The sequence below is a fragment of the Eubalaena glacialis genome, chromosome 3 (genome assembly GCF_028564815.1).
Source record: "Eubalaena glacialis isolate mEubGla1 chromosome 3, mEubGla1.1.hap2.+ XY, whole genome shotgun sequence".
Lineage (NCBI taxonomy): Eukaryota > Metazoa > Chordata > Mammalia > Artiodactyla > Balaenidae > Eubalaena > Eubalaena glacialis.
In genome coordinates, this window is record NC_083718.1 from 87,094,017 (window position 1) to 87,109,793 (window position 15,777).

Consider the following 15,777-nt stretch of genomic DNA (forward strand, 5'->3'; position numbering starts at 1 on the left):
AAAAGGGCGAGTGTGCTGAAGAAGAATCAGCACTTCCTCCCTAGTCCCTCCCCACACCTGGCTTTCTTGACTCTCCCCACAAAAATAGCTGTAATCATTCCTTGTAAACAAGGACAGGATCAAGGTCAAGCGTGGGAAAGTGAGGGCCTGTGCCCCTGTGAACACATGTGAACACACGTGAATCATGTCGTCCCCACTGCCTGAGGACCACAAGCCCAGAAGCCAGCTGGTCTTCAGGGCGTGGGCTGTATACAACTCTCTCTGCGCAGCCCTGCAGATGAGCTCCTGAATGTGCCTTGGCAGAGCTAGATGGGGATTAGGTGTCCCACCATGGGGGTAGGAGGGAAGGGGCAAAGGACAGGAAGGCTGTAACCCCCAGTGTGTCACACTGGACTCTTAACAGGTGAGGAGAGAAGAATGGCTTACTAGGCATCCCCTTCATTCCTCCAGCCCTCTCCCACTAGGCTTCACCCTGGACAAAGAGACAGATAAAAACATTTTATTTAAAAATATAAAACTGGCCTTATTCCTCCTAACTGCTCGCACCCCCAATTATCTCCACAAAGAACTATAAATGGGTAGGGGCATGTGCACAGCTGTCTCAGCTCTAATGACTCCAGTCCTTCTTTCGACCCTCCTTTCTCCCTTTCATACAATTAAGACATTGGTCCTTTGTCCTTTCCCCAAGATATCAGAGGTGATACAATACCACAGGAGAGAGGGAGGGGAAGGGTAGAAAAGAGAGCTACCTGTTGTCACTCTCTATTCCTATCTCCAGGGACCAAACAGGTTATCCGGATTCTGAGCAAATGATTTGCTTGTCCACAAAACCAAATAATAGGGAACAGTTACTCTCTGTGTCCCAAATCAAGAAAGATATGAATGTCCAGGGTATTGTTTAGAGTCCTTCTTCAGTATATAGCCTCATCCATATTGTCATCACTGTCACCCCCAAAGTCCTCTCCATTGTCAAAATATGACATGATGTAATCAGTTTCCTGAAATAGAAAGAAAGGAAGGAAGAAAGGCATGTCGGCATGCTTTCAGCATTCTCCTTCCTCCCTGTGTACCAGTCCCCTTCCCTCCCAATCACAGCATTCCAGGCCTACAGTTCACTCTTGAGAAGAGCCTAGGGACAGGTAAAGTGGAGGGCGCTATCCTTTGGAGGCACTGTCTCCTTTGGCCCTCCAGTCTTCTGAAGTTGAGATCCCAGAGCTTATGAGTGGAAGAAAGGGGGCCTGAGAATGAAAGGAGGTCCCCTTCACCTCTTCATGCTCTTCTTCATCATACTCCTCTTCTTCTTCCTCTTCCTTTTCTTCTTCTTCTTCTTTCTCCTCATCTTCCTCTGAAGTCACTTCTTCTTCCTTCTTCTCCAGGGTCTTATGTGAGGATGAATAGGAAGAGAAACTCAGCTCACAGAAGGGGAAAATTGAGGCACACATGGGCCAAAGGGGAGGAATGAATCTGGGGCCCAGGTGGTCTCTATGTGCATTTCTTCCTTACCTCTAGTTTCTGTATTGTTTCCTCCTTATCTTCTGTGGTCTTAGGGGGCCTCTTGGGGAGTAGAATGGTGGTCCCTGGTGAGAGGATCAAAAGGTGAACCATCAGAGCAAACTTCCTAGATAGCTTTCTACCCCACCCTCTTGCATAGACCATGTCACTCTGCTGCCCTCATGTGGCCACCATGGCACCCAGCAACAATACTGGGTAGACTGGGTAGGTAGGAATTGGGAGGGCAGGCAAGACCACCAGCAGCCTTGGCCCTACAGCTGATGAAGGAAACCTCTCCTTTCCCTCTTTTCTCCAGATACACTCACGCTCCTTCTGTAGCTTCCGCACTCGGATCTTTAGCTCCCGGGGTAGACGTCGCCAATCTAGGAATAGCAGGAATGTAAAAGTCAGCAAGACTCTGCCCTGGGGTCCTATGAATGATGGCTCTTTTAAAGGACAGGTAAGGATCAGGGTTAAGGGTGAGGAAGGAAGGGGCTGGGTCAAATTTGCTTGGAACAAAACTGTGGCTTGGATGCCTCCAGAGGAGTGGGGGCCATTTAATAGGTTTTTAGGTAGAGTCTGAGAGTGTTTTGGAGCACATCTAAGGCTCCTGAATAGGGTGAAGGTGGAGACAGAGGAGGGTGGATAGGGTGGTGGCTTGTGGCTTGAGGCATCTCAAGCATTTGAAAGAAGGGAGGTCAATGAAACGGCCCATCACCTACCAGGGTTCCAATCTATGGCGTTGTCAATCGGCCCTGACATCTGATATTTGTCTGAGTAACGCTCCACATCTGAGGGATCAGAGGTCAAGGGTCAAAGTTTTATCCTTTCAGAGACCTAGAACAGGGTTCTTCCTGAGGTCCAGCCCTCTCAAAACTCAGAAATTGTCTTTTTCCTCACCCCAGACCCAGAGCCCAGGGGGTCAGCTTCCATGAGGACCTTCAACACTCTTCTAACCTGTCCTTTTGCCACCTCAAATTACAATGTTTTTGTTATCTCCCTTAATGCAAAGGCATGGCTATATTGACTGGTAGTGTGGTACAGTGGAAAGTATACTAGAGCAAGAAACAAGGGTTTCAGTGTTCCCTTTACTCCCTGTTAATGGGACTAACTTAGGCAAGTGTTTCATCTCTCTGAACTTTAGCTTCTAGGGCTTAGTAGGAAAGCACTGGTTGTCAATACATTGAAATACTGTACTTCCACACCAGTTGGTAAATATCCACTATCCCAGACCTCCCAAGTACACCCTGTTCTCCAGTCCCTCCTGGCTCCCTGACCTCTCCATGATCCACAAACCAAAGGGGTAATATTTTAATTACAGAGCTTCTCAGAGACCCCTTCTCAAGTCCTTCTGATTGGTTGGTACCTGCAATATCCGGATTGTTAAAAATTTTAATACATCTCCCCATTTATATCTGTAAAATGGGCATCTTAATACTTAACCTCCTACTTTCCAAGACTATTGTGAGACTCAAAACAAACCATGGATACCATAATGCATTTCAAATGCAGGGGTAATTATTGTGATCTCCCCAGTTAGGCAGTGAGCTTTCTGTGTCTCTTCTGGCCTCTCTGGGCCCCAGCAGTGCTAAGTATAGGGCACTACTCATGGAAGGCACTCAGAACATGATACTAGCATTCCAACTGACCTCTCTTGGGGACAGCAGGCCGGATGAAGTAGGGGAGCTGCCTCATGGCCCCTCGAAGCTCCTGCTTCAGTGCCAGGACATATTCCCCTTCCTCTCCTGAGGGCAGAGGCACTGGGCGGAACTCCAAGGGCTAAGGAGGCAGAGGCAATGGTCAATTCAGGGAGAAAATGCTGGAGTACAAATCTGGGAGGGCCTCTCCTCTCCCGACAATTCAATCCAATGCTCCCACTGAGCAGAGGACCAAGGCAAATGGGCGGAGCAACACAGCATTTTGAAAGCTGGGGAGCTGAGAACGTAAAAAGTGAGGGTAGACACTTCCTTGTCTGGAAAACATCCCATATGAGTTGGGAGTATACAGACAGGGAGGGGCAAGATGAGGATGATTTTATGATGGCTCAGGAGGAATCCAGGATCATACACAGTCAGCCAGGGGCATATGGGAGTCTTGGGAAAGGAGGGGAGACACTCACAGGGAAGAGTGGAGAAGGCTGCAGGGTGGGTGGGGGCAAAGCATCCCCCTTCCCAATGCCCACAGCCTCCATGCTGAAGGTCAACTGGCCACGGCCACGACCCCGGCCCCCACCCCGGCTGGCCATGATGGAGGCGGCCTGGGGATTCAGACATCCAATAGGAAAAACCTGATAAAGACAAAAACAAAGAGAAAAAGTACAGTAGAACGGACAGGAAGCCAGGGAGGTACAAGACACTCAATCTTTTCTCCCAGAGACCTGAAAAGCCAGTTTAATTCAACAAATTTTGAGAAGGCATAGTGCCAAGCAAGGTATTTCTAAAAATATAAAATATGGATGAGACACGGTTCCAAGAGGACAGATAATTGCAATATGGGGTAACTGTAGCACAAAGAGGAAAGTGACTAGACCCTTGGATAAAACTTTCCTACGCCCCTAAGTTAATTTGATGTTTATCACCATCTGCATATCTACATATGATCTTTGAATTCTTTCTCTCCCTCACTTTCCAAACCCAACCAGGCCTAAACTCAATCTAATGCAATGCATTTCAGCAAAACATTTATTAAGCATCTACCATGAAAAAGGTAGTGTGCCAGACACTGGCAGGGAACAGGAATGAGTCATCAGTCTCACTGTCATTTGATTAGGGGTGGGGGTGTATGTGAGAAGAGCCATTACAATCAAGTTGATCTTTTTAACCACCACCTGGAAACACAGAATCTTAGAATTGGAAGGACCCATGGAGTCTTCTAGCCCAAACACCCTCCCAGTACAGTACTACCCTCTGTAAGTTGTTGGTCATTCAGCTTCTGGTGGCATTTTCCTAAAAAGAAGGTGTCCATTTTCCTCCAAGGAAGCCCATTCCACTGTGATCAACTGTGATGAATTGAAAGTTCCTCCTGCTACAGTAACTGAACTTTGCCTCTTGTCATCATTTTTAAGAAGCCAGTCAGACCGCATGGGGGATAAAGAAAGTCATCAAATGAAAATGAAACTTGAAGGAAGTGAAATCCCAGTAGCAGGGAAGATACCTAGCACCCAGATCTTGGCTCCTAATACCATTTTCCAATAAAAGGAACCAGGGCTTCTTGGAGAAATGGCCGATTCTAGGACTGGGGCAGGAAATATACAAGATGAGACTGAAGCATCTTGTAGTGCCAGAAAGTAAGAAAGTGCTCAAAAAAACAACACACACATTGATGGGGCTGTGTCAAAGGGGCATAAGAGTCGACTGAAAGAGCTCCCAATGGCCAAAGCCTGAACAATTTGAGCAATAAAGTAGTATTGGATTATAACACCAAAGTATAAAATAAATATCCAAGAGGCCATACTGATATAAATAAACGTTTGAACAAATTAATACATGGTAGAGAAAAAACAAATTTCTCATGCAGAATTCCAAATAAATTATGTAGATTCCACCCTAAAAAGGGAGAGTGTAATTCCCCACTCCTTAAGTATGGCCTGTGTATAGGGAATTTTGTCCAAAACAATTTTGGAAAGGTGGGGGGAGTAACTTTACAGTGTAGAACTGGACAAGCATTACTTCAGTCAGATGACCAAGGTTTCAACATGAACAAAATTAAATCATATTGTTAGTATGTACCCTTAATATGATGTGATATCCTCTTCCCCCAAACTGATAACCCCAGTCTAATCAGGAGAAAAAAGCCAACAAATTCCAACAGAGGAGCATCCTACAATATACTTGACCGGTACTCTTCAAAACTGTCAAGGTCATCAAAAACAAGGAAAGTTCACACTTGCACTGTAAAAGAGAGAGAGCTGTCCTAGTGGTGGCCTTCATAAAAACAAAGAAAACCATTCCTTTTGTTTTCTAATTATAGAAGTAGTATATTTATTCTAGAAAACTTGGAAAAACATAAAGGTATATATAAAAATACCTATTATTTCATGACCGTGATGTAGTAATAATCACTATTAGTATTTGCATATGTATCCTTTCAATTTCATTTATGTATATATACATACATATACATATATGTTTGTGCATGTAAGTATATGTATGTATAGACATATTCAATACATAATAGGGCCATGATAACTAAATGTAATGTGGTATCCTGGATGGGATCCTGGAACAGAAAAAGAGCATTAGGTAAAACTAAGGAACTCCAAATCAAGTATGGACCTTGAATAATTATAATGTATCAATATTTGTTCATTAATTGTAACAAATATACCATATTAATATATGACATTAATAATAAGGGAAACTGGTGCCAGGGCATATGGAAACTTTTGGTACTATCTGCTCAGTTTTTCTGTAAATCTAAAACTGTTTTAAGAAATAAATTTTCTGGGCTTCCCTGGTGGCGCAGTGGTTAAGAATCTGCCTGCCAATGCAGGGGACATGGGTTCGAGCCCTGGTCCGGGAAGATCCCACATGCTGCGGAGCAACTAAGCCCGTGCGCCACAACTACTGAGCCTGCGCTCTAGAGTCCGCGAGCCACAACTACTGAGCCCGCGTGCTACAACTACTGAAGCCCGTGCACCTAGAGCCTGTGCTCCACAACAAGAGAAGCCACCACAATGAGAAGCCCGCGCACCCCCCCCGCTCGCCGCAACTAGAGAAAACCCGCGCACAGCAACGAAGACCCAAGGCAACCAAAAATAAATAAATAAATAAATAAATAATTTTTAAAAAAGAAATAAATTTTCTTAATAAAAAAAGAAAGAAACTTGAGTAGCAATTCAAAATTCAGTTTCTCAGACATTCCTTGTCTTTCAGTACCCTGACAGTTTTAAGGAGTACTGGTTAGGTGTATTATAGGATGTTCGTCTGTTTGAATTTTTCTGATGTTCTTCTCTTGATTAGACTGGGGTTGTGTGTTTCGGGGAGGAAGATCACAGAGATAAAGAGCCATTTTCATCACATCATATTAAGGGTACATACTAACAATATGTTAGCTATGGAACAATAAGAGACAATATAGTATAGAATTATGATCTCTTAAATTAGTGATTCATAATATAATTCCTCCCACGGAAAGCTAAGAGGACTGGGATGCTGAGGGGAGGCTTTAGGAATCACAAGGTCTCAAGTTTGGAACAGACCTTAGATATCATGTATTCATTCATTCATTCTTTCAACAAATATTTATTGAGCATCTACCATATGCCAGACGTAGTGCTAGACAATGGGGATCATATTGAATCCTCTACTTTAGGCCTGCATCCTTCCTTTGGTAAACCATATTTAGTAAATTGTTATCCACCTTCAATTTAAACTTTTTAGTAAGAGAACCCCCTCTCTCACTTTGCAGGTCATTCCATTTTTGGATATTTGTTCTTCAATCAATATTCAACAAATAAAACAAGAAATACATGGCTCAACAAAATGCACTCCACTAAAGATTAGTTAGGGGGAAAAAAGATTTTAAAATATGTACAAGGTAATCTATTTTGTCAAACACATACACCCACCCAGATATATGAATTAAAAAGTTGTTCTTGAAGGATATACAACAAAAATTAACATTGGTTAATCAGAGGTGATGGGTTTTTGGGTTTTTTTGATGATGTGTATTTTATGGGGTTTTTTTTTCTGTACTGAATAGGTGCTGCTTTTGTAATAAGAGAAAAATATTCATTAAAAAAATTAAAAATATAGTAAAACAGCATAGTAGATGAGATTAACAATATGTAACAGGAAGGAGAGGTGGGAAAATGTGTGCCTGAGGAATTTGGAAAGTTTCAAGTCCAAGCGCCAAGAAAAATGTCAGGAAAAGATGGCTGTTAGTTAATAGATTAAACTGTGATCTGACTTAAAGAACACATTAGAGGAGAGAGGATGTCTTACGGACACTAGAGAAGTAGTAAGAATTTGCCACCATGTCTTCAGGCCCTTTCAAGGGAAAAGACACTCTAACTAGCCAGCTTAGGTGTCTTTCCACCTGATAGATACAGTTCTAGCAGTGGAGACAGGAGCTGTTTTGATTGCAAAGCAGAGAGGAGTTAAGAAAAGGCCATGAGCTTTGAGGTTAGACAAATCTAACTCCATTTCCACATACTAACCAAGTGACCCTCAAGGATGTGGGGTAAAAAGAAGAAGACAAAATTTTAGTTAATTAAGGCACTAAACTGGTGGTTTGGAAACTGTTAACTATCTGTACCCCACTCAGCTCAGGAATCTACAATGAGTCTCTTCTATTTAAGATTGTGATTGAGTCTAAATTCTTGAAGATGTTTAAGGTTTCCCATAACCTGGTCCCAGACTGCTCCTCCATAAACATCAACCCTCCCTAGTGTTTACCCCTGTACTCTCCTTCCCCTGCAAACAACAACATCTTATATACATTATACTCATTCCCAATTAAGCCTAACTGTGTGATGTGGTAGAAGTTACTATGAATCAGGTTTCAACAGAACATACAGAAAAACAGTTACAACAAATTTAAGAAAGGCAGTACATGCAGTGGTTAAGAACATGGATTTGAATCCCAGTTCAGCCATTTTCTAGCTATACAACCTTCAGCAATTTATTTAATAACTGTAAACCTGTTTCCTTATCTGTAAAATGGGAATAATAATAGTTTAAAAACCATCTAAATTCATTCAATGAATACTTACTGAGTTCTTATTAAGTGCCAGGCACTGTTCTAAGTGCTAGGGATGTAGCAGTGAGCAAAATGGACAAAAAACTCCTGCACCCATGGAGTTTAAATGGAGCTTACATTCTAGTGGCATTCTCAGTATACAAATGTTTCAAGCCATGAGACTGGGTGAGATTCCTAAAGGAGTGGATATGAAGAGAGAAAAGAAGAGATCCAGGGACTGAGGCCTGGAGCACTCTAATGTTTACAGTTTGCTACATTTGTAATAAATAAGACAAGGAGTTAACACTCATATTAGAATTCATGGAAATCCAAACGAAAAAAAAATCATCCCAATAGAATAAATGTGCAAAGAACATGAATAGAATAAATGTGCAAATAGGCAATTAAGAAAAGAATAGCCAATAAAACCATTCTTTACCTATCAAATTGACAAAGATTTAAAAAATAATCAGGCTGCCATGGGTTTTTTTGAGATGGACACTCTCATACCTTACTGGAAGAACTATAAACACAGCCTTTTGGGGGAGCAATTTGACCACTTGAATCTACAGCCTTTTAAAAGTTCATATCCTCAACCCAGTAATCCCACTTTAAACACTTATCCTAAAGAAATCATCAGATATATAGTCAGAGATATAAGTAAAAGCATGTTTATCAAAGAGCTATCCATGGTAGCACAAATTCTGAAATAACCTAAATGGTCCAACAAAAAAATGAATGGTTAAAAGAAAAATCAAACATCCATCTTAGACTATTATGTAGACATAATAATTATTTCAAATAATATTTAAAGGCAGAAAAATGTTCACAATATAATGTAAAGTGGGGGAAGCATGATATAAAGTTGTATTTGTTGTATGGCCCTATGTGTGTAATATATACACAAACACACAGATGTATACATATGTATACAAGCAGAAAATAAATGGAAAGGATACATATTAAAATAATAACACTATATCACGGTCATGAAATAATAGATATTTTATACCTTTATGTATTTCCAAGTTTTCTAGGATAAACGTATATTACTTCTATAATCAGAAAACAAAAGGGATGATTTTCTTTATCTTTAAGAATGTTACCACTAGGACAGCTCTTCCTCTTTTACAGTGGAAATGTGGAATGCATTTTGTTGAGCCACGTATTTGTTTTATTTGTTAGATATTGATTGAAGAACAAAGTGAGATAGGAAGTTCTCTTACTAAGAAGTTTAAACTGAAGCTGGATAACCATTTACTAAATACGGTTTATCAAAGGAAGGATGCATATCTAAAGTAGAGGATTCACTATGATCCCCATTGTCTAGCATTATGTCTGGCATATAGTAGATGCTCAATAAATATTTGCTGAAAAATGAATGAATGAATGAATACATGACTTCTAAGGTCTGTTCCAAACTTAAGACTTTGTGATTCCTAAAGCCTCCCCTCACCATCCCAGTCCTCTTTGCTTTCTCCCTTCTCTGGACTGTGGGAGCAATTATATTATGAACCACTAATTTAAGAGGTCATAATTATATACTGTATTGTATTTTGTTTTATCTTTTATTAATTTTTCCCTAATTACATCAGGAGTTTAAATTCTTCCTCCCCAATCAATTCCATCCAATTAACCTTTATTGGGCACTGTGTATTAAATATTAGAACCTGCCCTACAAAACCTTATATTCTAAAAAGAACAGAAACATTAAAGAGGGATTGAGCACTAAGTGCTCCAACAGAGGTATGCCTAAAATGCTATCGTCAGACTGGGGAACAATTAATTCTGCAAAAAAAGGTGATCCAGGAAAGCTACAGGTAAAGGTAACATTTCATCAGAGTCTTGATAGATAACAGGAGTTTGTCAGGCTCTTAATAGTAATACATTTAGGGGAAGCTGACGCCATAGCAAAGAGTCAGAGGTACCAGAGTGAGTCTTTCACTTTCTCCTTTAATATATCTCCCCTTTGCGCGAAAGAAAACTACGGTTCTCTGGTATACAATCAACAGAGCAATGGGAGCCCAGAGGAAAAGGGTAGGCAACTAGAAGGGGGGTGATCCAACAGGCTGCCGGAAAGCGTTGTCTATCTATCCAGCAGCTTGGCCCTGGTGAACTAGTTCGGAAGGTGTGGAACGGAACCAGGTCAGAGCCACCAAGTCGGGGCCTTACCTGCTGCCCCTCCCCCACGCGGAAAACACGCCGCAGCCAACTTGAAATTTGCTGGTCTTCCTCAAGCTGTTGGCGTTCTAGGTCCGCCTCCCAGAGCTCCCCATTGGTGAGTTCTCCCGGCCAATCTTGGAGAAGCCGAGGAGGGAGGTCCGCCCACTTGAAGCCGAGGAGGGGAGGGAGGGAGAGAGTTCGCCGGAACTCAGGCTAGAGAAGCCGGGTGAGGAGAGAGATGGAGTTGCAGAATCAACCAGGGGTCAGTCATTTCACACCTCATCTCAGATGGAGGATCCCCCTGGCTAGCGACAGTTCACAGAGGGAACCTGACTCTCACATCTCACCGAGGGACTCTGTTGAGGGAGCTTCCACAGAGAAATGAACCTCTGTGAAACCTGCTTCTTAGGGGTCGTTCTTTTTGTGATTCCGTCTTCACACTGGGCCTCTCCTCCATTACTCCAACCTTCCCTTCAATCCTGCACTGCCTCCCTCCAGCACCACCAATGACTATTTCTTTTCTAGAAAAATATTTTCCTGTGGGTTGCTGCCATGTCTGTGAGAAGATGGAAAGAGGGTTTGGGAAAGGAAGGATTAGGAATCGGATAACCAGAGTTGAGGAGACAGGGAAGGAATCCAGTGTTTCCTGCATTTCCCACTGCCTTCCAGTTCCTCCTAGACCTTGGTAAAAGGGGGCACGGTGGGAGGAGGAGTCCCACTTTCGCAAAAAACAAACAGAGGGAAAGAGTTCAGAGTAGAGATAGAATCTAGGAGTTAGTCAAGAACAATAACCCAGACGTCAGAGAAAATGGCCCTGGGAGTGAAGCCTCTGGACTGGGAAGGTTGTAGGTGGAGTGCAAGCACCAAGTCTTTGGAATAGGACAGAAACAGAGCTGTGAGGCTTTGGAGAACTTGCTTAACTTTACTAAGTCTCAGTTTCTTCATCTATAACAAGAAAATAATTCCTACTTTATAGTGTTGTTGTGAGGATTGGAGATAATGTATGTAAAGTACTTGGCACATGGTTGGTTTCCAATAAATGGCAGCTAGTAAAAATGGGTAGCTTCCCTGCAAATATTTCTCTCTCCCCCTTCTCCAGGAACATTGTATCTTGCATCTGGTGGCCTCCAGCCTCTGAATTACCTCAGGTGAGTTTTCCAAATCCTTAGGATTTTTTTTCTCACTCCCCCTCCCACTCCCCCTGATGCCTTCCAGCTGGACCACAAACTCATTCCTAAAATATGCAGATGGAAGCTATGGTAACCATGGAGACAGGGCAGATGGTGAGGAGAGGCAGAGACAGACAGTGAGAGAAACCGACTGCTACAGACAGGGAGAAGACCTTAAGGAGCGATTCAAACAGAGACCTTTAAGCGAGATGGAAAAATAATCAGTCTAAGCAAGACTGAGAGTAAAGAGATGCAATGAGAGAGGATGTGTTACAAGGTTCACTCTTCTCTGCCCCTTTTCTATCTCTCTCCTTCCCACCCCTCCAAGAATATGGAGAGGAGACAACTGGGAATGCCCCTTGCTGTATCTAAAAATGACCCCAGATATCCAACCTCCTCATACTTATCCAAGAGGTCTGTACAAGGGAGCTGAGGTCCAAGTTTATTTGTGGTACATGTTCCGTTTTGGGGGAGGTGGAATGAAGATGTATCGCTGTGTGACTCCAGCTCCCCGTGACATTTAAACTACGAGAAGGCAGCCACAACTCTTGCCTCTCTCTGCACAGTAAGGACTCCGGCTGTGGATCGCCATCGCCTCTCTCCACCCCTCTGCACAGTGTGCCATGTGCTGTGTGTGGCAGGTCAGATCTGGCGCACAGGCGCGCATCAACACACCAAGCTCCGAGAATGGGGATCTGCTGAAGCTCAACGAAGAACTAGGATGGTCCCAGTCTGGGTCGCGGAGGAGTCTCCTAAGGAACAGTTAGGTTTGTTGTGACTGAGGGGAGGTCGGCTAAGCAAGGGAAGTCAGGATTGGAGCCTCTAGCTTTTGAGGGTTTATGTGTGCATGGGTGGGGTAACGGTTTGGTGCCCGACGCCCCCACCCTCAGAGACTAGGCTATAAATAGAGAGGCAGAGCTCCGCCCCCCCCCCCCCCCAGCTTCTCTCCTCCCGAGCCGGCGCTGTGCCCGGGGCGCACCGGGAGGAGGGACCAGGATTCTGTGCCCGGGCGCAGATACTGACACCCAGGGAATCCGGGTGCCCACCCCCACGCCATGTGGGCCCCCAGGAACCCGGCTCCGCCACCCCAGCTGCCCCGTGGCCCTGGCCTCAGTCCTGGCCCGGAGGAGATTCTGCGGACTTACAGGTATCTATTTGGGTGCACAGCCTGGGAAGGGGAAAGAGCAAGGAGTGATGGGGAATGTAGCAGGGGCAAAAGAAACCCGCAATTCTCCCCCCACCCGTTTTAGGTCCCAAACGCAAGCTGCCTCCCTCCCCCCATTCAGTTTGTGGGGCTGTGGCAACCTAAAAGAGGTTAGGAATGGGACTGTGTGTGAACGTATGGGTGCATGTGTGTCGGGGGGTGGCGTTCAGCATCCTAGGAAGGGGGATTCCAAGTACGGATAAGAAAAGGGGGATGCTGGAAAGGTCTGATAAGCCGTGGGGTGAGGGTGGCGGTGCGGATATCCCTGCGCGTGCACGTATGCATTTGCACTGGCGCTCGTCCTTCAGTGCGGGTGCACCCTTCCCACCTCCTCAGGCATGCGCTGGGGGGATGGGGGCGGCTCAAGGCAGGAGTTAGAAGGACTGTGTGCAGTGCCGGGGAGGTCTCCCCCGCCCCACGCCGGTCCTTCCACCAGTGCCTCAGTTTCCCTGCCTGAATCAGTAAATAAGATCTTTCTCTTTTTTGCAGGGATTGGCTTCTCCACTGAGCCTTCGGGCCTCTGCCAGCCACCACCCCCACTCCCCTAGCCATCCTCGGCAGGTCCCAGTCCCGGCTCCATCGGTGTTTTCGCCCCAGCGGCAGCTATGCTGCACACCGAGGGCCACGCTCTTCTTCGGGCTGTGGGTCAGGGTAAGCTACGCTTGGCCCGTTTGCTTCTGGAGGGGGGCGCCTACGTGAATGAGGGTGATGCCCAAGGGGAGACTGCGCTAATGGCGGCCTGTCGGGCCCGCTACGACGACCCCCAGAACAAGGCGCGCATGGTACGCTACCTTCTGGAGCAAGGCGCGGACCCCAACATCGCAGATCGCCTAGGGCGCACGGCGCTTATGCACGCTTGCGCCGGCGGCGGGGGCGCAGCGGTGGCCTCCCTGCTCCTTGCCCATGGCGCAGACCCTTCAGTCCGAGATCACGCTGGCGCCTCGGCGCTTGTCCACGCCCTGGACCGCGGGGATCGCGAGACCCTTGCCACGCTGCTGGACGCCTGTAAGGCCAAGGGCACGGAGGTCATCATCATCACCACCGACACCTCGCCCTCGGGCACCAAGAAGACCCGGCAGTATCTCAATTCCCCACCGTCCCCGGGGGTGGAGGACCCCGCTCCCGCTCCTCCTAGCCCGGGGGTCTGCACGTCGCCTTCGGAAATCCAACTGCAGACTGCAGGAGTAGGAGGACAGGGATTGTTATCCCCTCGCGCCCAGGAAGAAGAGGAGAAGCGGGACGTATTTGAATTCCCTCTTCCTAAGCCCCCCGATGACCCCTCCCCTTCTGAGCCACTCCCCAAACCACCCCGTCATCCTCCGAAACCACTCAAAAGGCTCAACTCCGAGCCTTGGGGCCTAGTGGCCCCTCCTCAACCGGTCCCTCCTGCCGAAGGGAGGCCGGGGATTGAGCGCCTGACCACCGAATTCAACGGCCTGACCCTGACAGGTCGACCGCGTCTTTCCAGACGTCATAGCACTGAAGGCCCAGAGGACCCGCCCCCGTGGGCGGAGAAAGTGACGGGTGGGGGTCCTCTCTCGCGCCGAAACACAGCGCCAGAAGCTCAGGAGCCTGGCCCCCCTTCAGGGCTGAGGCAGAAACTGAGCCGCATGGAGCCGGTGGAGCTCGATATCCCCGGAAATCTTTGCCCCGACTCGCCGGAGTGCAGCCGCCCGTCCCTGGAGCGGCGCAGATACAGCGCCTCCCCGCTGACCCTCCCTCCAGCCGGCTCTGTTCCCTCCCCGCGCCAGTCCCAGGAGAGTCTGCCTGGGGCTGTGTCTCCGCTGAGCGGGCGGAGGCGGAGTCCGGGGTTGCTGGAGCGGAGGGGCTCGGGGACGTTGCTTCTGGACCACATCGCGCAAACACGGCCTGGTTTCCTGCCCCCGCTCAATGTCAGCCCCCACCCTCCCATCCCTGACATTCGCCCCCAACCCGGAGGTCGGGCGCCTTCGCTGCCCGCCCCTCCCCAGGCGGGGGCGCCAGGCTCTCCCAGGACCAAGCGCAAGTTGGTGAGGCGCCACTCCATGCAGACTGAGCAGATCCGCCTGCTAGGGGGCTTCCAGAGTCTAGGCGGGCCAGGGGAGCCTGGGCGCTGAGAGGAGTGAGAGGAGCCAAGGAGGGTGGGGATCAAGACCTTGGGAAGGGTGGAAGAACCAGCTCACACACACACCTCGGACATAGGGGTCTGTTGCATGTGCTCATGGGCTTGGTGCACGCACACATGGGTAAACATGTGTCTACAAGCACAGTACTCGTACTTGCAGGGAAGGGTAAGTACTCTTATTTATTGGTCATATAGACACATGCACTCATGCCCTGGCCACTTCACATGCATATGGGAATTACTCACACACAGGACCATTTGTGCTAGGGCCCCAAAAGGGTCCCAAGCTCACTCGCATTTGTTCAGAAGTGTTAGGGAGCCCCTACTTATGGGTAGTCTCCAATCTCTTTGACCTCCTGCAATAGTAATCCCTTGCTTTCCATGTATGCCCTGCAACACAGCCCGCTCATGATGTTGGACACTCTACCCTCTTCGTGAATATCCCACCCCATTCTGCAGGTCTTGCTTGTCTCTCCAGGCTTGGCTCCTTGTTCACACCCTGCTTCCAGCCCTAACCACTTTTCAGGATATCTTCTTCACTCTCCTTGGGAATTTCCTGCAGCAATCCCCAGCCTCAGTTCTGCTGCTGCCCTTCCTGCTCTCAGCTTTACTTCTCAGCTTCCTGCTTTTTCTTCCCATCCTGTTCCCCCAACCAATACAACAGGTTGTCTCATTTTTCCAGGAGGTGGGTCATGGGCTCAAAGCTGCTGTTCTGTCTGTCTGAGCTTAGGAACACCCCCACAGGTAGAAATGGGGAGTAACCCTAAATCACTCCTCTCTCCACTCGACATATCAAATAAATGTGTTCAGAAGTCTCTGTTTTGTCACTTCTGCTGAGGGTGGAGGGTGTGGGGAATGAGGAATAGGGAGGGAGGGTGATGCTAACTATAGCTATAATGATCTAGGGGATACTTCGAGGTTCCAGCCACCTTCTTTCCAGGAGACCAACTGTGGTTGTAGAAGAA

At 46.7% G+C, this 15,777-nt stretch overlaps 2 protein-coding genes across 2 annotated transcripts; one reads left to right on the forward strand and one right to left on the reverse strand.

The window, feature by feature from the left end:
• Positions 1-485: 485 nt before the first annotated feature.
• Positions 486-12,096, reverse strand: POLR3GL (RNA polymerase III subunit GL). The gene is made up of 9 exons (XM_061186071.1): positions 12,057-12,096; positions 10,345-10,548; positions 3,611-3,778; positions 3,141-3,270; positions 2,214-2,282; positions 1,818-1,874; positions 1,504-1,577; positions 1,266-1,379; positions 486-998 (listed from the first exon to the last, which is right to left on the reverse strand). The coding sequence occupies exons 3-9, from the start codon at positions 3,734-3,736 to the stop codon at positions 912-914; spliced, it is 657 nt and encodes a 218-aa protein (XP_061042054.1). The 5' UTR covers positions 3,737-3,778; positions 10,345-10,548; positions 12,057-12,096; the 3' UTR covers positions 486-911.
• A 1,217-nt stretch (positions 12,097-13,313) lies between these two features.
• On the forward strand, positions 13,314-14,831 carry ANKRD34A (ankyrin repeat domain 34A). Its single transcript, XM_061186070.1, has one exon. The coding sequence runs from the start codon at positions 13,314-13,316 to the stop codon at positions 14,802-14,804; it is 1,491 nt and encodes a 496-aa protein (XP_061042053.1). The 3' UTR covers positions 14,805-14,831.
• The last annotated feature ends 946 nt before the right edge of the window (positions 14,832-15,777 follow it).

What these genes read in the sequence shown, in the direction of transcription:
- POLR3GL (XM_061186071.1), bottom strand. Translation starts at nt 3,736, where the DNA reads ATGGCCAGCCGGGGTGGGGGCCGGGGTCGTGGCCGTGGCCAGTTGACC. An exon ending in GCCTGCTGTCCCCAAGAGAG is followed by an intron (nt 2,283 to 3,140) that starts GTCAGTTGGAAT and finishes CTGATCCCTCAG; the next exon opens with ATGTGGAGCGTTACTCAGAC. An exon ending in AAACAATACAGAAACTAGAG is followed by an intron (nt 1,380 to 1,503) that starts GTAAGGAAGAAA and finishes TCCTCACATAAG; the next exon opens with ACCCTGGAGAAGAAGGAAGA.
- ANKRD34A (XM_061186070.1), top strand. Translation starts at nt 13,314, where the DNA reads ATGCTGCACACCGAGGGCCACGCTCTTCTTCGGGCTGTGGGTCAGGGT.